The following is a 23,080-nucleotide window of genomic DNA, read 5'->3' on the forward strand; positions in this document are numbered from 1 at the left end:
GGATCTTCTTGACCCAGGGACCAACCCTGCGTCTCCTATGCCTCCTGAATTGCAGGAGGATTCTTTACTGCTGAGCCACCAGGGAAGCCCAGTGGGTCACAAATGGTCATTTTTCAGTTCTATAAAAATTCTAATAGAAGCACTTATCAACATGCTTTTTTGAAGCATCAACATTCCCACCCCTCCCCAGACCAGAGGTTTTCAAACAGTAGGTATGTGGGAAACTAATTAAAGTTACAGATTTCTGGGCTCTATTTTCCAAAATTCAGGTTCAGAAGTTCTGACTCGGCCTCGAGAACTTGCTTTTCAAACAAATGCTCTAGGAGATTCTCAGACAGGTGATCTGAGGATCACACTTTGAGAAACATTGCCCCAATGTTAGTTCTTCTTTTCCATTTTAGTTGAACTCTTGGCCAATTGTATTTACCAGGCTTCCCAAGGTTAGTTCTGAAAAGCAAGTCACTATCTCAGGAGTCAGCCAGAGATAAACGATCAAAGCACAGTGGGAAAACCTAACCTTGACACACTCGCTCAGGTAGATTCTTAGAATGGAATCTAGATTATCTACCCAGATAAATCTTCTAGCCTCTCCACACCCAATGCATTACTCAATTCGGACAGAGGTCCTTTTAGGTTCATCCTTGGTCTTAAGCAGCCCACATCAATCCTTTACAGATTTTTACCTCTTTTGGTGAGAGTATAGAAATGTAATCGTCATATATCATCCTGGCCTTTTCTTCAATTACTTTTTTGTTCTGCTCTTTCTTTAAGTCTTCACAGGCAAGCCAGAAAAGTAGGTTCTCCTCACTGTATTCCGTTCGCAGGAACTCCCTGAAGAGGTTTCTTCCTGCCGGGGCCTTCATCATCTTGTCAAAATTTTGAGACCAGGACAAGACTTCATCTGAAGTGGGGTTTTGGCTGCAGAGACAGAAGGGGGCCATTATCAAAAGCAACTTTGGTGCAGGGATGAGAAGTAGATAGAAATGGTGCCATCTAGTGGTCATATAGACTCAGTCCAGCCTGACTTGGCAAACATCTGCCAGGACTGGGCTAGCTATTTCTGGGTCTTGACAAAAATTATTGTAGGTATAAGCTCTGTGTTTGGGAGCCAAGCATTCAAATAGCAAAGATCGATACACACTGTGCACATGGTCAACATCAGTTCAGTTCAGTCGCTCAGTCGTGTCCGACTTTGCGACCCCATGGCCTGAAGCTCGCCAAGATTCCCTGACTATCACCAACTCCCGGAGCTTGCTCAAACTCCTGTCCATTGAGTCGGTGATGCCATCCAACCATCTCGTCCTCTGCCGTCCCCTTCTCCTCCTGCCTTCAATCCTTCCCAGCATCAGGGTCTTTTCTAATGAGTCAGTTCTTCCCCTCAGGTGGCCCAAGTATTGGAGCTTCAGCTTCAGCATCAGTCGTTCCAATGAATATTCAGGACTGATTTCCTTTAGAATGGTCATCAAAGATTCCTAATGAAGCTGGAACATTTTTGAACTGTAACAATCTACTGCAAATCTATTACATTATTTTGAAAGGCAAACTGAACTTTTTTGGTTGCATCTGATGTAGATCTTAGTTTCCAAGCCATAAGATATAGTTTCTCATCTCTGGTCACTGTATTTTCACTTTTCACTGAATCAAAAATAAGAATACATCGTGTGCCCTTTACATATTTACCTAAACTTTAAGAATTATTCTGGTAGATATTATGAGTGAATTGTTACCACTGAATGGAGTTACCACAGCTTTTGAACCGTGGTGTCGGAGAAGGCTCTTGAGGGTCCCTTGGACTGCAAGGAGATCCAACCAGTATATTCTGAAGGAGATCAGCCCTGGGATTTCTTTGGAAGGATTGATGCTGAAGCTGAAGCTCCAATACTTTGGCCACCTCATGTGAAGAGCTGACTCATTGGAAAAGACCCTGATGCTGGGAAAGATTGAAGGCAGGAGAAGGGGATGGCAGAGGATGAGATGGTTGGATGGCATTACCAACTCAATGGACATGAGTTTGAGCAAGCTCCAGGAGATGGTGATGGACAGGGAGGCCTGGCATGCTGTAGCTCATGGGGTCTGCAAAGAGTCACACATGACTGAGTGACTGAATAACAGCAATGACAATTAAAAAGCATAGACCATTTACAATGACATCAGGGACTTTTTAGATATCTGTATTCAAGTTTTTTAGCAACTATTTCCCTGCAAAACCTCCTTTGCCTATACATCAAAGAAGTAAAGGAGAGAAGCAAAGATAATTTTATGGCTAATTGATCCTGATTTTGCTTTCCTATGCCTTGGTATATTTAATAATTTTCCAACCTAAAATACATTTGGTTAGAAAAGTAGTCATATTTATTTTTTCCTTACCTTTTGGACCAAATATTTTAAGTTGATTTACTATTATTCCAGGATGTCTGAACTTTCTCATTTGTTTTAAAAAATTTAAAAGACAGAAAAATCACTATGAAGCCTCAATATTAAAACCTTCTCCTGAGCAGCAGAAAAAGAAAGCACCTGTCATTATACAAACAATCTACTTGTGCTTCAATTCTGTTCTGTAGATGCTGTGTTTCAACTTCTCATTTTGGAGAAAATACTTGGTTAGAGTCTGTTCCAATGGAACAGCTGGGACCAAGGACCAGCTAGGTGCCTTTTCTGACTTAGGTAATTTCATATATCATTTTTGTTTTAGACTCTACACCTATAAAGAGAATGACTTAAAAAATTCTTAGAAAAGAGAACGAAAGAATTAAGGCAATTTGGGGGGGCATGGTTAACTCATGTATCAATCATTATTTTTGGAAAGATAAGGATAAACTCAAGCAATGTTTTAGCCAATAGTTGAACAGAGCTAACAGAACGAGTGATAAAAAGGAGTTGCAATCACAAAATAAGATCTGCCAGACGGAGCGGGCATGCATTTCCCAAAACCGTTTTGAGAAGGACCAGGAAGCAAGAGATGATGTTTAAGCCCTGGAAAGAGGTAAACAGCACAGACACGCAAGACACAATTACCGCACAAATCACTCACCATTCCTCTAGGACCTGGATACTCTCCATCTTTGTCGTATGCGTGGGTCTTCCTGCATTTTCCCCTCTTTCTTCATTCCTAACAGTGAGGCTGTAATGTAGTATAACACTTTATTTTGTCAAGGGAAAACCAATTATTTAAAGAAAAGAAAAGAAAAAGTTCTAGGACAACACTTCATGGAAGAATTTTATTGTCAACTATGTGAGCGTATTCAGAGTACAAAAGGAGCAGCACCATTTTTAAATGACAGGCAAGCCCACGTCAACGAAGGGAAAGAGAATTATCATTTAATAAAGCAAGCCATAATCTCAAGAATGGGTGCTGTTACACCTTCTGACTTCATCCTTGCAAAATTTGAATTACTTAAAATCTTTGCGACACCCTATGTGATTAGACGCCTCAAAATTCGATATATGTCATTATATTACTCTTTGGAGCAACGCTGTTTTGATTTGTGGTTAGTTCTAGTCTTAATTTGATTTCAGCTGATTCTCCCCCCTTGATAGCTCTGCAGACCAGGCTTTCTGTGACTCTTCCCATCATTCCTCTACCCACTCAAGTCTGAGCAACAGCATTTGTATTTGACATTTTCTTTGCCCTTTTATCTCTTCAAGCAAACCTAACAATAATCCTAGAGGGAAAGCCAGTCACTCTGAGGGTCTGAATAGGAGAGCATTGGGTGGGAGGCCTTTCTGTGTCTCTGGGACATAAATTTGGGAATTCTATAGGATTATAGGAACTAGGTTATTGATATTTCTCCCAGCAATCTTGATTCCAGCTTGTGCTTCATCCAGCCTGGCATTTTGCATGATGTACTCTGCACATAAGTTAAATAAGCAGGGTGACAATATACAGCCTTGACGTACTCCTTTCCCAATTTGGAACCTGTCCGTTTTTCCATATCTGGTCCTAACTGTTGCTTATTGACCCGCATACAGGTTTCTCAGGAGGCAGGTCAGGTACCCCATCTCTTTTAAGAATTTTCCAGAGTTTGTTGTGATCCAAACAGTTAACTGAGGGACTGAACTGAACTGATAGGAACTAGGATAATCCCAGGGGCTTTAGTAACCCAGAACAAGAATAAGAATTCTCTGATTCAGGTAAACTAGCCAAGCAGTGTCGTGGTTCTAATTGTAGACAGTGTGATGGGGAGGTTATGGGCACAAGGGGAAATAGAAACCATTATTTTCTAGTGCCTATTATGTGCCAGCCACTGTCGTTTTACCTTTAATTTTACTATCCCCATTTTATAGATGAGCCACGAGAGGCACAGGGCTGTCTGTTAGTCACTCCATTGTCTCCAACTCTTTGTGACCCCATGGACTGTAGCCCGCCAGGCTCCTCTGTCCATGGAATTCTCCAGGCAATACTGGAGTGGGTTGCCATTCCCTTCTCTAGAGGATCTTCCTGACTCAGGGAACGAACCTGGGTCTCCTGCATTGCAGGCAAGCTCTTAGCCACCAGTGAAGTCCAGTTGGCCCAAAGGCAGGCACTAAATATGCAGTATGATTGGAATTTGAACTCAATTCTCCTGAACAACCCTGTAACTTATTGAGTGCCTGTATCTGTTATTATGAACATGCTCTCTGATAGACACTACGGCAATAGACTGCTTATGTGTATGCAGAAAAGTGCCACTAAATACGGTGGTAGCTGAGTGCATGAAGGCTTCCAGTAATTAGCTGTTGTTAATCTGGAACATCTGGGGAAGGAAGCTGAGACAATATCTCATTAATTCATTCTCAGGTGCCAGGGTGAGGGTGGGAGAATGTAGCAAAGATTTGAAGGCAAAGGAGTCAATCTACAAATGAAAGTGAGACTAGATGGAAAATTCAGTCAGAGAGAACTTTCAATACCCGGAGATAAATGGTAATGGAAAAGAATACTAAAAAGAATGTATATGTACGGGTTTGCATGCATGACCAGCCACTCAGTCGTGTCCAGCTCTTTGCAACCTCACGGACTGTAGCCTGCCAGGCTCCTCTGTCGGTGGAATTCTCCAGGCAAGAATACTGGAGTGGGTTGCCATTTCCTTCTCCAGGGGATCTTCCTGACCTAGGGATTGAATCTATGTCTCCTGCATCTGTCTGTGTGTGTGCGTGTGTGTATAAATCACTTTGCTGTACAGCAGAAATCAGCACAACATTGTGGATCAAATACAATTAAAAAATGTAATCCTCAAAAAAAAAAAAAGTGGACGATCTGGAGGAAAGAGAAACCTATAGGAATTAGAAAGAATGCTTCAGTCAGAAAAAGGACACCTCAGTGAAAACAGTCATAATGAAATAAATTCAGTTCTTCTCTATCAACTTCTAGGGAAAGTGGCAGATTTTATTGGTGTAGAAAACCTCTCACAAAGTGGTGTGGCCCGGGGAATTCTAGCCAAGTGTCACTCAAACATCCAGAAAACTGAGGCATGCCCTGCAGAGAGGCAGCAATTAATTCCTGACTGCTCTCAGCCTTCAATGTAGGGGAGCCTGAGGAAGTGGTGAGGTGGGATTCAGAGAGCCCCCCAGTGGGTTGGGGGGCTGCCTGTGGGCATTGTGAACTGGCTGCAGCTCAGCAATGTGTTGGAGGAGAGCATCATTAACTCCTCCAAGTGTCTTTGAGGAAGAGTGCCTCTCTGGAATTTGACATATTTCCAGTAATGATGGGAAAGTGGGTGGGGAGGTAGGAATACACCACTGATAATATTACGTGAAATTTCCTGGGAGAAGCTAATGACGGGAAATGTATAAAATATGCAATTTAGGGTGAAAGTGAAAGTTGCTTAGTTGTGTCTGACTCTGCCATCCCATGTACTATACAGTTCATGGAATTCTCCAGACTGGAATACAGGAGTGGGTAGCCTTTCCCTTCTCCAGGGGATCTTCTCAACCCAGGGATCGAACCCAGGTCTCCCGCCATTGCAGGCGGTTTCTTTACGAGCTGAGCCACAAGGGAAGCCTGCAATTTAGGAGGTAAATTCTAAATAGAAAGATCACATTTAAATAGAAAATTAGTACTCATTCTGCCAAGCTTCACTGAGCTCCTATGTATGTGTGCATACACAGTGGGGGACTATAAAAATATTAGGACATGAGGTTGTTTTGCTGATTAAATAATAAACCCCTTAAGAATTTATTTTGGTTACATTTCCATACTGTGTCCTATGGAGTGTGCTACACCAATGCAGATATCCTTAATTTCCACATTTGTGGAAAAAAAAGTGTTTTCCATTGTGTCTTCACTGTAGAGCAACAAGTCTGGACTCCACACACATGATTCACAAGTTTCTGAACATGAATTCTGGCTCCTGTATCTGTTTCTGTGATATTTACAAACATCCCAAATGCCAGCATACTAAAGTGATCATTATGAAATATTGGGTTGGGTGTGTATCTTTCATTTCTACAGATGGCAAAATATGGACACATATTTGTACTAAAACTACTTATAACAGACATTCATTCAGTAAGTGCCTAACTGTTCACCGTTTGCTCCATTTCTTTTTTTCATTTTTATTTTAGTTTTGGCTGTGTCGGGCCTTAGTTGCAGCAAGTGGAATCTTTTGTTGCGGCACTTGGATTTAGATCCCTGACACATGGGATCCTAGTTCCCCGACCAAGGATCAAACCTGTGTCCTCTGCATTGCAAGGCATATTTCTAACCCTGGACCACCAGGGAAGCCCCTTGCTCCATTTCTCGATCTGGTATTGGACACAACATAGTCCTGCAGAGAGAAATTGACTTTAAGCAATCAATATGTCTTTTTTAATCAACTCCCCTTTAGGACCATTCTCTAAAAATTGGTTTCAAAGTTTCAATTATCAAGAACTACCGATGATGTCATTTTAAAAGATGAAGAGAAATGGAGACAACGGTAGAAGACTTGATATTAGACTGTTTTCTATCTATGTCTTAGACATGTCTGTCCCAAAGTTCACTGGGTCTTGCTCTAAGTAATACAGTCAGTTTTTTTTTTTTTTTTAGCATGGCTGATGATGTTTTTTTTTAAGGTAATAAAATACAGGACATATTTGCTGTGAATCAACATATACGTATAATATGTGCTTAAAAAAGCTCTAAAAGGGGGAAAAAAACCAGTCACGAGGGGTCACGTGGAGACATGTTATTTTTCACTTTTACACTGTCCGTAACATTTTAAACTAACATTTCCACTTTTTAAACAACTAAAGCTATTGAAGAGAACAGAATGCATAAACAATGCTCACTGTGGGAGTCTTGATCAAAGCTTAAATATTTTATGGGAGAAAATGCCAATAGTCTATGCTAAGAATATTAAAATAAGCATACAAAATACCGTTAGAGATTTCTTCAAATAGTGACTTTAGGAAGAGACATACATTTGGTATATTTTAGAAAATAAGGAAATAAGTCTGTCCTTTTTATGTGTGGGTGGGTTTCGTGTCTGTTTACTGACGAGTTTGGATAGCGGGGTGGAGAAAATATTACATACGACTCTTGATTCAGTTTACCTACTGGTTCTTCATCATGACTACGAATGGGACCTATTTTGGAAGAAGTTCTACTTTTTAAAGAAAAACAACTGGTTCTTAGGGAAAATCCTTGAAATGGTTGTAAATAAGATGAAAACTTTATAGTAGCCCTGGTAACTCTGAGATAAAGGCTGAGGACAAAACCACATATGTCTTTACACAAACCATCAACTGAGGAATTTATTAGATGCTTTAACTTAACACAGTATGACATCAAGGCTCAAGAAAGAATCAGTCATTGGTAAAAGGAACTCATTCTTTTGATATTCTCACATTTTACCATCAGCTTTTCCTTTATATGTAACAGCTCTACCTCAAATTTCCTAGTGCAAAATGGAATCAAGTTCCTTCAGGTTCTGGAAAAGAATTGGTAAGTTATTCTTTAAATTTTTATTTTTGTCAGTCAAAACATCATGGTAAATCGATACTACAGCTTTACTTAGGAGTCAAAGACAATTTACAAATGTGTATGAGACACTTGATTTATGCAAGAGCGTCTGAGTTGGAAAGTCAAGATGGACAAGACAGAGGCTCTGAAACTGAGGCATTCCGATAGGTAAATAGGCATCATAGAACACTGTACTGACAGCTGAGTTAGATGTGTTTGCCAGATGGAGACCGAGGCAAAGGGAATTCCAAGCAGAGGGGGAAGAGTTGTGTAGAGTTGTGAAAAGGCATGACATCAACATAGTGGACAGATCAGATGTTTCAAGATGGGAGCGATAAATTAGAACAGGCAGTGAGGTGTGATTAGGTGATGAGCCAAGAAAATAGTGAGCTGGAATCCAAATCTCAGATAGATTTCCTTTAAGATGATCTTGGTTTTCCAAGCTTTACTTTCCCTACTCACAATGGGAACAAAGACTAAACACGTAGCAAAAAGGCAAATTATTACACATGCTTAATTCAGTTCAGTTCAGTTCAGTCACTCAATTGCATCTGACTCTTTGCGTCCCCATGGATTGCAGCATGCCAGGATTCCCTGTCCATCAATGGAAAGCCAAACTGACTGCATACTTAAATGAAAATTTAAATGACTGCATATTTAAATGACAAGTTTACCCAAGTTTTCCCTTTCAACTTGAGAGAATAAACCCTTACACCTTGCTGTCATTATACAACCCATTTCTTCTTCACAACAGTCCTGGAAAGTAAGCAGGGTTTTTTTTTTTTTTTTTAAATTAATCATTCCCATGAGTCAAGAGGAAGTACTCGCTGAGGTTGACTTACTGACTACCCACAACTAAAACATATCAAGCCTAGCACTGGAACTCCTGCCTTCCGCCTGGTTTCACACTCATTTTTGCTGTGCAGAGTTTCTTTTCTTGATACAGAGGAATGAATCGTGGTATTTTACCTTTTCAGGTATTTACAAAATGGGTTGCTCTTCAATGTTTGGAAAGGGTAAAACCTCTTATTGCAAATCGTCTGATCACAGCTCTCAGTCTCTAGGAGGTATTGCCAGGAGGACTGAATATGCAATAGATATTGGCAAGGAACAACTTCTCAGCTCCCTGGGACTTGAGACTGCCAGGGAGAAAGGAGCTGTTCTAGAAGCTCTGACAAAGCCTGACAAGGGAAAGAAGGGGTGACGACACTCGTGACTACAGAACAGGGGTCGCTACTGCAAGGAGCCTCCCCGGGAGGCTTTGCTTCCACCAGCAAAGACAACTTTGGGGAGAAGCGGATTGGGAAAGGGGAGAAGCACCGATGCATTGCTTAGGAAACAAAGGAAGAAAAATGGGAGCCGAAGGGGCATAACCATATACCCGCTACCATTTCAGACAAATACAAATCCAGTTATAATTAAACCTATGACGTGAACCTCATCTCCTTCCTTTCTATACTCTGGTGAAACGACTTGGTTTTGAATGGGGTGTGGTGAGGATGGGAATGGTGGTTAGAAATGTGTCTGGAAAGGTTATACAAGACTTGTCCCCAAAAAACATTGCCCCTAGAATTACTCCTCCTATTTTTCATAATGAGGTATCAAATATTATAAAATAAATGTTTCATCTGGCTTAAGCTTTTATTTCAGAGTTAAAACCTGTCAAAAGTAAAATAATCTGCTACTAACACTGTCCGCTAGAGGGCAGTATTGCCTTTATAAACAATGTTTTCATCAACAGACTAAAGAAAAAAAATGAAAAAGTTTCTGAGTTTATCCTTATTTGGAAAAAAAAAACTATCCTTATATATAATGGGGTTTATATAATTACATCTTTCTAAGGACTTTGAAAAGAGTCAAATTTTCTGTGAGTGAAATAAACTCAAAAGCGATCAATTTAATTTTGGGCTAAGTCGCTTCAGTCGTGTCCGACTCTGTGTGACCCCATAGATGGCAGCCCACCAGGCTCCGCCGTCCCTGGGATTCTCCAGGCAAGAACACTGGAGTGGGTTGCCATTTCCTTCTCCAATGCATGAAAGTGAAAAGTGAAAGTGACGTCACTCAGTCGTGTCCGACTCTTAGCGACCCCATGGACTGCAGCCTACCAGGCTCCTCTGTCCATGGGATTTTCCAGGCAAGAGTACTGGAGTGGGGTGCCATTGGGGTGTGTACTCAGACGGTAAAGCGTCCCGCCTGCAAGGCGGGAGACCCGGATTCCATTCCTGGGTCGGGAAGATCCCCTGGAGAAGGAAATGGCAATCCACTCCAGCACTCTTGTCTGGAAAATCCCATGGATGGAGGAGCCTGATAGGCTAGTCCATGGGGTCGTAAAGAGACGGACACGACTGAGCGACTTCACTTTCCTTTTTGCTACTTAGGAAGTGTTCTGGATACTTCCCACTCTAAGTCACTTTAACTTAGGAGTATTTTAGTCCTAAAAAAGGGTCAGGCATAATCCTATTAACATTGTAGGTATTCTTCCCAAAGATAAGCTGTTTGAACTCTTAATATGTCTCTTGCTGGGGTAATATGGCCTGAAGATACATTCTTAGAATAAATTAATTAGAAAAGGTTTTAAACTACCAACAGGTAGGAAATATTTTTTTTCCTTAAAATGTGTGCAAAGAGCCATTGTGAAAGTGGATCCCAAAGGATTTCAATGCCAGTTTGGGCTGTATGTTAATTACTTCTTTTGCTGCGAGGTAAAGACAAAATCACTTCATCTTCTCACACCTGGTCTCTTTGCTACCAATTTCTTTCTATACCTGCTTCTGTTTGAAAAGATAGGTTTCCAAAACTTTTCTTTTTTCAAAACTCTTTTTCTATTGGTATTAAATTTTTTCTATTGGTATTAAATTTTTTCTATTGGTATTAAATATTTATTTCTATTAGTATTAAATTTTTATTTTACTTTATTTCTATTGGTATTACATTTTTATTTTTATTTCCATGTATTTTAGGTTTATGGACATTCAATTGGTTTAGGATGCCAACTGCATTTAACAAGTTATTACCTCGTTAAAATCTGGATCTACTATGTTAGCTTATGTTTAGTTAAATAACTGAAGCCTCCTATTTGGCATATACATAGTTTCTTTTTTTCCCCCCTTGAAATTAAAAGAATTACAGAACTGAATATTTAGATGTATTTTATATAATATATGCCAATCATTAGAATCCTCGACTTCAGTTCTCAGGTTGATTGAAACCCTACTTTAAGCTCTTCCTTCAGCCTACTGTAATTTTCACTGTTTAAGTCATAATTAAGTTAGTGGATGCTTCTGTGGGAAAGCAAGTATCTAGGATGTGAAAAGACCAACTGGACTTTTATTGAGTTAGTAGACACTGTTATTAAAATGGCATGTGATCACCATGTCCTTAAATGCTTCAGTTAAGTTGGAGTCAGGCTTCTCTTTTTAGTTAATGTGTCTATTATAAAAAGCAGAATGAAAAGGTTAAAACACCAGCAGTTGATACTCAGAAAAACATCTGCTAGCTGTCACTTACCCATCCATGGCATCCATTCCTTCCCAGGGATTTTCCAGTTACTGTGCGTGTGACTCTGTGTGGGATTAACAACTACGATTGAAGGTGATAATCCTGATCTTTGGGGAGACTTACTTAATCTCAGGATACGATGAACTTAGAACACTCTGGGTATCAATGAGTGTGTGGGCCCTGCTCCATAGAACTCAGGGAATACTGAGTTCTGTCTGTACTCCTTTATATGAGAGTTGGAGAGAAAGGACCATGGATACCCAATGTAGAATATAGGTTCTGTTGCATTAACTGAGATACAAATAGAACATGCTAAGCACACAGTGGCCAAATTCTACGAAATCTGAAAATTTCCTGTCAGCCTGAGACTTGCAACTAATATCTATATAAACGATTATTTAGGGATGCCCTAGAAAGTACTGAACCCTAAAGTAACAGGTATAGGTATGTTGTGAATCCCGTCTTAACAGATGAAGAAACTGAAGCTCAGAGAGATTGAAGTGAAAAGTCGCTCAGTCATGTCCGTCTCTTTGTGATGTTATGGACTATACAGTCCATGGAATTCTCCAGGCCAGAATACTGGAGTGGGTAGCCTTTCCCTTCTCCAGGGGATCTTCCCAACCCAGGGATCAAATCCAGGTCTCCTGCATTGCAGGTGGATTCTTTACCAGCTGAGCCACAAGGGAAGCCCCAGAGAGGCTGAGAAACTTGCCAAATATTTCATAGTCATATGTTATAAAACCAGGATTCATTCAGGTCTAATTCCAGTGTGGTTTTCTTCCCTCTCCCATGCTGCTTCTTGAAAGTCGGCTTTATATGAGGAAGGGAGGTTATTAGAATTTGTGTGTCATCTTTAAATATGGCCACGCCACATCTATTTAGAATGAAACACATGGACTTATTATTCGACTATTACTTATGATATTGGTCAATTAAAAGTTTCTGTGCTTTTTTTTTTTTTAATACAAAAAAGTAGCAGTGAAATCTACTTTCTGCTTAGGAGCACATGCTCCCAGGCATGAAAGTTAGAGTGTTAGTCATTCAGTCCTGTCAGACTCTTCTAATTTCAATCAGATGTAGGGAAATTATGAAATTTTCCAGATAAGCAAGGGGTTGCAAAAATGTCATGACTTTAGTTTTCATATTATTATTGATTTGAAGAGGCTGGGGAGGAGTGGAGGAGACAGTTCTTATATATTGTCCAGGTAGCTAATATATTTGGCTAGGATTTACAAGGGCTGGATTTCATCTTGTTTTAGAAATTGAATAATTTGATTAAATCAGAAAGGGAACCCCAGCTTCCCTCATCTTGAGTCTTCACTCCAAAAGATCAGGGTGTCTCAGAGCGTTTGGAAAGGGGTGCACTCGGCAGTGTTTCTCTCCAAGTTTTCCTCCTCATGCACCTTAAGGAGAAGTTTGATTCTCCGAGTTCACTGGCCACCTCCTGGTGGACCAGACGACATGATGTTTTACGATCCTTATCCCTTTGGACCTCCCTGGTGTGTTTGCAACACCCATCATTCCCCTCTGTGTGAAACTCTCCATTCTCCGGGCTGCTGTGCCGGCCCCGTGCTGTGTGTTGTATGTTACCTCCCAGACCATCTATTCTGTCTTCTGTGTTTGCAGAGCTGCACCACTCTTCCCTGAAAGGCTGGTTGGTATTTCCCGAGGTTTCAGCCTGTAGTTCACTGCTCTACATGCTGGGTCATCTTACCTCCTGTGTACTGTGTGCTGATGACTCCCTCCTTGTTCTATCTAACCAAGACCTGCCTGCAAGCTTCAGCATCATTTCCACAACTAATCCTTGGATACCACCAATGGAGCGAGTCCAGCCGGGCCTAACCATATCCTCTGCCAACACGCTACCCGCTCTCTGAAGGCTCCGTCTCTCTACACCAGCGAAGGCAGCTCCTCTATACCGCCACCACGGGCCAGGTCAGGGTTGGCAGCCCCCACCACAAGCTCTGAGGCTTCTACCCTCTGACCTTTCCCTCCCCACCACCCCGCTTCATTCTCGCTCCCCTCCCAGGCTCTTCACACTTGGACTCTCCCCTCTCCATCTTCCCTTCCACGTCATGGGAACCATGACCCAGGTGGCCCCGCAGGCATCCCCAAGACACCCAGCAGGATGCGTGTGTCCCTGGTTCCTCCCTGAGCTCAGGCTGTGAGCGCCTGACATTCCTGGCTGGCTCTTGCTTTCTTCTAGCTGGACTTAACTTAATCTTTCTCCATTCTTTTTTGGTTCATTCTTTCTACTCTTTTCAACAAGATTGGCTATCATGTTTTCACTGAGTATTTTATTTTCTCCATACGCATCTTTCCACTGATAGTCTAAGTGCTGCAAATGTGACTCAGAAAAAATATATACACATTTACAGTAAACAAAGAGTTGAAAAGGAATGGATAAAGATGTAGTTCATATATACAGTGGAATATTACTCGGCCACAGAAAAGAACAAAAGAATGCCATTTGTGGCCACATGGATAAACCTAGAGATTACCACGCTAAGTAAAGTCAGACAGAGAAAGACAAATATTGTATGATACCACTCATTTGTAGAAATTAATTTTTAAAAATGATATCAATGAATTTATTTATAAAAGAGGAACAAACTCACAGATTTTGAAAACAAACTTACCAAAGGGGGAATGAATTTTGGGGGAGGGAAAAATTAGAAGTTTAGGATTAACATACACACAACTACTATTAATACATATTTAACAGATAATCAACCAGGATCTACCATATAGCACAGGGAACTCTATTCAATATTCCCTCATAACCTATATGGGAAAAGAATCTGAAAAAGAATGAACAAATGAGTGTAAATGGATCACTAGGCTGTACACCTGGAACTAACACAAGGTTGTAAATTAACTATGCTCCAGTACAAAAAAAAAAGAAAAAGAATGGAATGCCTTCAGTGGCAAAGGGTCAAGGAAGCCTGATTCTGGCAGTTTTCCAATAGATAGCACTCAGAGGTAACACAGACTCGGCAGAGGCAGCCTCAATACTAAATTTTTCTGGAGGGTGACCTGGGGAATAAAACCAAATATTCACGTCTAGATTCAACTGCTTATTGAGAGTCTGTTCCCTGTCACATTGAAGCAGGGAAAATCCTGTGAAAGCTAATGACGTCAACAGTACCAGGCAATGATCAGCCTTCAACTTTAAATGAGTGAATGAACAAGGGCATGACTTAGAGAAGGTCCATAACCCCAGTGGCCACTTTTTGGTTTTTTGTATACGGCCTGGGAAACCTGGGTTCATTTTGGTACAAGTCTTTTGACTGTGTGTGTTTAAAGATCATGATAAGTTATAGAAACTTACTGATAAAATTTACCCATGACATGGTGAGACAGAGTTTTAAAACTAGAATTCTTTGCAAGTGATGTTTGTGATCGTCTGGTTACAAGTCCTTTGGAAGTCCTATGTAGCAAACCTGTGCTCCCATGTGAGATAAATCAGGTCTCTGAGGGTGACAGGCAGAGAAAAGACTGCTTTTTCACTGGGGCCTCAGATGAAATGACTCAACTGGCATGTGTGAGTGGATTTATTTCCAGGGGGATGGTTTCTTTACCATGGAGCAGACATGGATTTTGTTTTTCCTTTCAAAAAATATCCTTTGGCTTTTAAAGCATGCCTTTTAGTATTTCCACTGGCAAAGAGCTAACGTGTGACAGCGTCAGAGGATAAAATAGGACATTATTTTTGCACTGTTTTGAATTATACAGGCTGTGGTACTTGTTAAAAATGGAGGGAGGGGTGACCAAAAGTATGTTGATGAAGTGTTTATGGTTCACTTAGTCAGATCTGTTCCATGGTCTGGAAACCAGTGTGTGAAATGGGATATAATTTTAACTTTCACAAGGCTATTTAACACATTCTTATTTTGACCAGTTTCTCCTGAGAAGGATGGAGACTATCCAATGCAGTGTACCAAATACTGTAGGCAGCACACAGTAGTGAGTGGGACTGTGAGCTCCATCGGAAAAGTTTTAGTTAATATAATTCTTGAAGAGTTTACAAAGTAAAAAGCTTTGGAAACGGTTCATATCCAGCCTGTAAATGAAAAGTATGGAAGTGTCATCTTAAAGTGGACAAAACAATGGATTGGGATACTAAGAGACTGGCATTTTAGTCCCCTACTATCATCAAAATGGCTCTCTGAGGAGGCCTTACAAAGAGCTGTGAAAAGAAGAGAAGTGAAAAGCAAAGGATAAAAGGAAAGATATAAGCATCTGAATGCAGAGTTTCAAAGAATAGCAAGAAGAGTTAAGAAAGCCTTTCTCAGTGATCAATGCAAAGAAATAGAGGAAAACAACAGAATGGGAAAGACTAGAGATCTCTTCAAGAAAATTAGAGATACCAAGGGAACATTTCATGCAAAGATGGGCTCAATAAAGGACAGAAATGGTATGGACCTAACAGAAGCAGAAGATATTAAGAAGAGGTGGCAAGAATACACAGAAGAACTGTACCAAAAAGATCTTCATACCAAGATAATCACGATGGTGTGATCACTCACCTAGAGTCAGACATCCTGGAATGTGAAGTCAAGTGGGCCTTTTTTTTTTTTTTAAGTGGGCCTTAGAAAGTATCACTATGAACAAAGCTAGTGGAGGTGATGGAATTCCAGTAGAGCTATTTAAAATCCTGAAAGATGATGCTGTGAAAGTGCTGAACTCAATATGCCAGCAAATGTGGAAAACTCAGCAGTGGCCACAGGACTGAAAAAGGTCAGTTTTCATTTCAATCCCAAAGAAAGGCAATGCCAAAGAATGCTCAAACTACTGTACAATTGTACTCATCTCACATGCTAGTAAAGTAATGCTCAAAATTCTCCAAGCCAGGCTTTAGCAATATGTGAACTGTGAACTTCCAGATGTTCAAGCTGGTTTTAGAAAAGGCAGAGGAACCAGAGATCAAATTGCCAACATCCATTGGATCATCGAAAAAGCAAGAGAGTTCCAGAAAAACATCTATTTCTGCTTTATTGACTATGCCAAAGCCTTTGACTGTGTGGATCACAAGAAACTGTGGAAAATTCTGAGAGAGATGGGAATACCAGACCACCTGACTTGCCTCTTGAGAAAACTATATGCAGGTCAGGAAGCAACAGTTAGAACTGGACATGGAACAACAGACTGGTTCCAAATAGGAAAAGGAGTACGTCAAGGCTGTATATTGTCACCCTGCTTATTTAAATTCCATGCAGAGTACATCATGAGAAACACTGGGCTGGAAGAAGCTCAAGCTGGAATCAAGATTGCCAGGAGAATATCAATAATCTCAGATATGCAGATGATACCACCCTTATGGCAGAAAGTGAAGAGGAACTGAAGAGCCTCTTGATGAAAGTGAAAGAGGAGAGTGAAAAAGTTGGCCTAAAGCTCAACATTCAGAAAACGAAGATCGTGGCATCTGGTCCCAGCACTTCATGGCAAATAGATGGGGAAACAGTGGAAACAGTGTCAGACTTTATTTTTTGGGGCTCCAAAATCACTGCAGATGGTGATTGTAGCCATGAAATTAAAAGGGGGCCTTATTGCTTGCTCCTTGGAAGAAAAGTTATGACCAACCTAGATAGCATGTTGAAAAGCAGAGACATTACTTTGCCAACAAAGGTCCGTCTAGTCAAGGCTATGGTTTTTCCAGTGGTCATGTATGGATGTGAGAGTTGGAGTGTGAAGAAAGCTGAGCACAGAAGAACTGATGCTTTTGAACTGTGGTGTTGGAGAAGACTCTTGAGAGTCCCTTGAACTGCATGGAGATCCAACCAGTCCATTCTGAAGGAGATCAGCCCTGGGATTTCTCTGGAAGGAATGATTCTAAGGCTGAAACTCCAGTACTTTGGCCACCTCATGCGAAGAGTTGACTCACTGGAAAAGACTCTGATGCTGGGAGGGATTGGGGGCAGGAGGAGAAGGGGAAGACAGAGGATGAGATGGCTGGATGGCATCACTGACTCAATGGATGTGAGTCTGAGTGAACTGCGGGAGTTGGTGATGGACAGGGAGACCTGGTGTGCTGTGATTCATGGGGTCGCAAAGAGTCGGACACAACTGAGCGACTGAACTGAACTCAACTGAACTGTCATCAAGGAGCTTAATAATAGCAGGCAAGTCTTCAGTTGCCTTATCTTTCAAATCAGACATGGAATTTTCCAAATACTAGTTTTTAGAAAAACCATTTTTCTTTCAAACAAAATCCTGTATCTTAATCTGATGAATGAAAAAGCTGAATAGAGAACCATTCCCTTGGATACTGTCAATGGGGAGCTTGGGACTGAAGCCAGTGACACTCCCCACCCAAACCCCCCAGAATCATCGTCTCACCATCACACTGCAGCAGGAGGAGTCAATGGGACATTCTGGACACATGGTATCTGAAATCTGTGGAGTTCTCATCTTTTATGAGTAAACACAGAAATGAGTGTTGCTTGCTAGGACACCCCCAGGAGTAATGGAGAATTAAAACAGAAGTGGATTAGCACCTAGAGACTTCCTTGAAAAAAACACAGTCTGGGTTATTTTAGTGTAGCCTCTGAAGTTAAGGGAGAGTTCATGGAACAATTTGGAAATTAGGTTTAAGCTCGCAGTGCATTCTGAAAGCTCACCCTTTCTGCCTCCTTTTTGAGGCACCTGGTTTTGTTATTAGCACAAGGCAACACACTTGCACAGGTGTCTGAATGATCTCATGGATTCACACTGTGAGTGGTTTCGTAATGAGTCCAATCTTTAAAAGCATCCTTTCTCATAAAGGAAAGGGAAGGGGGTTAACTACCTGAAGAGGCTGGTCGCTCTTTTTGAGTCCTGATATAAGGGGAAACACTATTTTGACAAACCTGAAGCTCTAGTCGTGTGGTCTTGACAACACTGTCCTGGTTGGGAACAGCTTGGTCCCCTGTGCAGAAGGGCCTCCAAGTTTATCGGCTGTCTGCTTAATGGCTAAGACTCGGACATCCGTGACTTACTTGTGTAACACAGGTTAAAGAGGCTAAACCCGATTCCTTTGCTTTCTTTTCTTGAAATGGAGGGCACTGGGGAGAAGAGGGAGATAGGTGGATTTGGGAAAGGAACTGAAGTGTTCTTTGACAAGGACAGAGGACATCGTGAAGTAGTCCTAACTGTTGAGATTTTTGAAGGAAAATATGGGAATATTCAGTACTTACGTATTTATTCTCTTTATTATTGCCCCAAACAAAACATAGTGGTAATTTATAAGGACAGAAATAAATTTAAACGAGAGAGGAGCTGACGATGAAATGCAAAAGAGAAATGCAAATCTGAGAAATACTAAGCTGTTTCAAAAAGCTATAACATGGGAGGCCCCAGTGAGATATTTATATTTATTACTAGACAGAGAAATTTATTTTCTTGGCACTCTATTTCCTTAAAAGGAGGTAAAATCAGCTACATGACAACTGTTCCTACTTAAGAATGACGGTTACGTCAGACTTTGATTGCTAACTTTTTTGTACCTAAATTACATTTTTTGGTGTTTCTTCTTGTTCTACTCCTTTGACCTAGCCTGGAAATTTTGAAGAACACTTCTTTCTTTTTATTTCCCCTCTTAATAAGCTTGGACAATTTCTTGCCCTAAACTCAAAGTATAAAAGTTATGATACTTAAAGAATGGATGGGTAAAGGACATCTCCATTTATGAAGAGATAACAGTTCCGATTAGCATCCAACTTAACTATCTTTTTTTTTAACTTTAATTTTTACTTTATTTTACTTTACAATACTGTATTGGTTTTGCCATACTTAAGTAGTTGCTTACATTAGAAACTACCTGTGTGAGCTCAGTCGCTCAGTTGTGTCCGACTCTTTGAGACCCCATGGACTGCAGCCCACCAGGCTCCTTTGTCCGTGGAATATTTTAGGCAAGAGTCCTGGAATGGGTTGGCATTTGCTGTTGGAGTGGGTTGCCATTTCCTACTCCAGGGGATCTTCCTAACATAGGGAATTAACCTGCGTCTCTTGCACTGGCAGGTGAATTCTTTACCACTGTGTCACCTGGGAAGCCTCCATACTACCTTGATCTTAGAAGCGATTACATACTATTTATCAAAAAAAGACTTGTATGCTTATGGACTGTGCATTTTATGACCTAGACTCGGGTATCCATGACTCACTGATAGCAAATACAGCTCTTGACAACAATGCTCTGTTGTCTAAAACTAATACAACGCTCATCCAAGGCACCATATGTTTAGGGTCCAAATAGCAGGTTGGCCAAAAGATCACTCGGGTTTTCTGTAAAAACCCAAAAGAACTATTTGGCCAACCCAATACTTGTCACCCTAGAGGTGTGGAGAGTTATTGCAGCTTCCAAAAGCTAATCTGTTCTCCACCCACAGTCTGTGTTCTGAGACAATCTGATGCTCACGAGCTCTCATGGACTATTTTGCTTAATCTGCACCTGAAGAATTAATAAAAGCATGTCTTGCTAAATATCTGAAGGACAGATAAAAACAAACTGCACAAAACACCTGTTTGACAACAAAGATTACACAACAAAACTTCAGTGTTTGGTATTTTAATCCTGAAGCAATTCAGAAATGAGTTCCTGCAGGCAAATACACTCATATCCTAATTACTGGAACATGGCATAGAGCAAGTGAGAAATAGAAGTCTAATTGTCAACAGGATGTAACAAAATATTTGCAACGTTTTATACAGACTTTAAAGTAAAACAGTTTTCCTTTCCAAAATAATTTTTTTATTATATCCACAAGCTGACAGTTTTTTAAAAAAATATGCATTATTTGAAGCTAGGTCTTCTGTAAAGAGTTTTTATTTTTCCAATATGAAATGTTCCATAGCCCAGTGACCAACTCTTATTAAATGTACACTATGGATCAGGTGCTGTTCTCAGCTAGTACGTGTTTTATCTCATTGAATGTTTAAAATGACGTTATTACGTAGGGATTCTTATCACTGTCATCTGATAGATGAGAAATCTGAAGACACTAAGCAACTTGTTGAAGGTCAAACAGACAGTGACAGATGAAGAGTTTGAACCTAGGCAGTCTGACTTGATGCTTTTGAACTGTGGTGCTGAAGAAGACTCTTGAGAGTCCCTTGGACAGCAAAAAGATCAAACTAGTCAATCCTAAAGGAAATCAATCTTGAATATTCATTGGAAGGACTGATGCTGAAACTGAAGCTCTAATACTTTGGTCACCTGATACAATGAGCCGACTCATTGGAAAAGACCCTGATGATGGGGAAGATTGAGGGAAGGAGGAGAAGGGGACGACAGGGAATGAGACAGCTGGATGGCACCTCCGACTCAATGGACATTATTAGTTTGAGCAAACTCTAGGAGATAGTGAAAGACAGGGAAGTCTGGTGTGCTGCAGTTCATGGGGTCTCAAAGAGTTGAACATGACTGAGTGACTAAACAACAAGTCTGACTTCAGAACCACCATATTAAGTTGTTCCCCCATAATTCATGGATTAAGGCCAGAGCTAGATGATCTCCTGAAGAACGAGACAGAAAAAAAATTTACACAATTGCACTGAAATACTTCCCTCTTCTAGAACTCTCTTTCTTCCATCTGAAATACTTAGTTTACAGCTTAAGGTTGAAAGAGAAAGGAATCGTAGCATGACTTTTCCCAACAAGGAACCATCATCTGGGAAGCAATTTTGATATTTACAAAAACTATTTTAAACCTTCTAGATTGCTGCAGTATTGGATAGTTTTCTGGAAATGAAGTCTCCTAGAGAGTTGAGAGTGTGTTCAACACCAAAGCTGCTACTGGAGCATCACATGTTTCATCTTCTGTTTGGGCCACTGTGATAATGCCACTAGATTACAGGACCAACCTCCAAGGATGTTGGGAAACTGTAGCGATCATGCACAGGAAGATGACTCCAGCAGCTGGGCATTGCCTTATGATTTTTTTTTTTAAACATTTATTTATTTTAATTGGAGGCTAATTAATTTATAATATTGTAGTGGGTTTTGCCATACATTGACATGAATCAGCCATGGGTGTACATGTGGGCACATGTGCTTTATGGTTTTGAAACAGGTCGGGGAGATCCAACACACCACTGCTAACCCAGAAGATCCACCTATGAATTGGATCTTACAGGACCCCGAAACGTGCGGTTCTACGGAAATTTCATTAAGTCTAGTTTGGCCCCTCCAACCTCCCAAGGGATCTCATCTTTGTAAATCTCGGAATTCTGGGTCCCACTGATTTTCTTATTTGAAGACACTTTGTGGGTTTGGAATGGAAACAGGGTTTCTGAAGTGCCCCAGTCACGGACATTTAGCACTAGACTATACCTTGAGAATCAACTTTAACTCTTCATCACTTTTCTAGTGAGGAAACCACAAACCAGAGATTACAACTTTAATGTCGAAGAAGCTGCCAGACAACACTGCATTGGTGGCAGCTTCTCTGGCTCTAAGTTCAGAGTCTTTAACAAACTGGCTTGACCTTCATACCCAGCATAGCCCCTGGCCTTTTAGATTTGTGGGCGTGAGTCTGTGGCACTTCTTTATCCTTTTTAGGAGTCTGTGGCTGAGGTTGCCACTCTAATCTGCGACAGAACAGTCAATCTCTCATGAAAGCACATAGAACTAAAACACTACACAGAATTCAATACTGCTAGAGATTACCTTAGTGTTCTTGTACCTTCTATAATATGGGAGAATGCTGTTTACTGTTCAACAAATACATAGCCACAAATCTTATTTTTACCCAGACCTTTAAGAAGCACGGGTGGAAAAAGTCATGATACAAAACAATTTTTCATTCTTTACTACCAATTTCAGTGTAGATTCGGAGGAAGCATTATATTCTGCTTAGGGAAAGGTGTGCATTAAACCAACAATCATCTCCAATAACTACTGCTTGTAAAGGGAATAAAAAGACAGATTGAGAAGTTTCTATGGTTCCAAGGGCTGACACGCATGCTCACGCCAGTTATGACGCAGCTCAGGTGTGGTATCACACAGATAAGAGGACGTACCAGGAGCAGCTGCAGCAACAGCACCAACAAAAGCAACACGTGTTGTTGGGCCTCTGGTTTCCAGGTGCCTGAGACACAGCAGGTGTTTCTTCATTCTGTGATTGCTGCCTTTTGCGCATTTCAGCTACTGCAGTGCCCAGCTGGCTGAAAGAAGAGAGAAAACATGAGATTGGAAAAAGTTACAAGGGTAAATTGCCTCTGCTGAAGGAAGCATACCTTAGTTAAGGGGTTGGGCAGAAGACAATTTGAGAAAAGGTAAACACGAATAAGCTTTAGCAGTCAAGTTGCCAATTCTCCAGAAGTTATTTTAGGCGAAATTCTAAAAACTTTGGGGACAGACTACTACCATTATCGGCTGCATACAATCACAGTAAGTGTTGCCACGTAATCAGAATCAGTTGGGAAGGTAAATATGATAAGGTTTGAAAATGTATTTTTCACTTCCTTCTTTACTCAAGGATGACTACACCTGCTTTCCTTTATGGACACCTTTACATGGTTATAGTGGGTGTGAGTAACTCTTTTCTCCACTGACGTTTATAGTAAGGTTATATAAGTTTACAAATCATTGCTACAAGGTTTCTAACTCTATAACATAGTGAAGAAGTACAGTTTGATTTTGGCCCTCTCTTACCTTTTATTTTTTTTCTCCTCTCTTTTTAAAAC

The 23,080-nt window shown here is 40.7% G+C and overlaps 1 protein-coding gene across 1 annotated transcript in view; it reads right to left on the reverse strand.

Annotated features, from left to right (window-relative positions):
- The window catches only part of RGS17 (regulator of G protein signaling 17), a 33,086-nt gene extending 10,535 nt beyond the window's left edge, over nt 1-22,551 (reverse strand). The window contains exons 1-3 of the mRNA XM_068985396.1: nt 22,415-22,551; nt 3,032-3,121; nt 684-918 (exon numbers count right to left, since the gene is read on the reverse strand). Of these exons, the coding sequence (XP_068841497.1) occupies nt 684-918; nt 3,032-3,121; nt 22,415-22,533 (444 nt within the window). The 5' untranslated portion in view covers nt 22,534-22,551. The remainder of the gene's footprint in view (nt 1-683; nt 919-3,031; nt 3,122-22,414) is intronic.
- Between the last annotated feature and the right edge of the window lie 529 nt (nt 22,552-23,080).

This window comes from Capricornis sumatraensis, chromosome 13 (assembly GCF_032405125.1).
Source record: "Capricornis sumatraensis isolate serow.1 chromosome 13, serow.2, whole genome shotgun sequence".
NCBI lineage: Eukaryota > Metazoa > Chordata > Mammalia > Artiodactyla > Bovidae > Capricornis > Capricornis sumatraensis.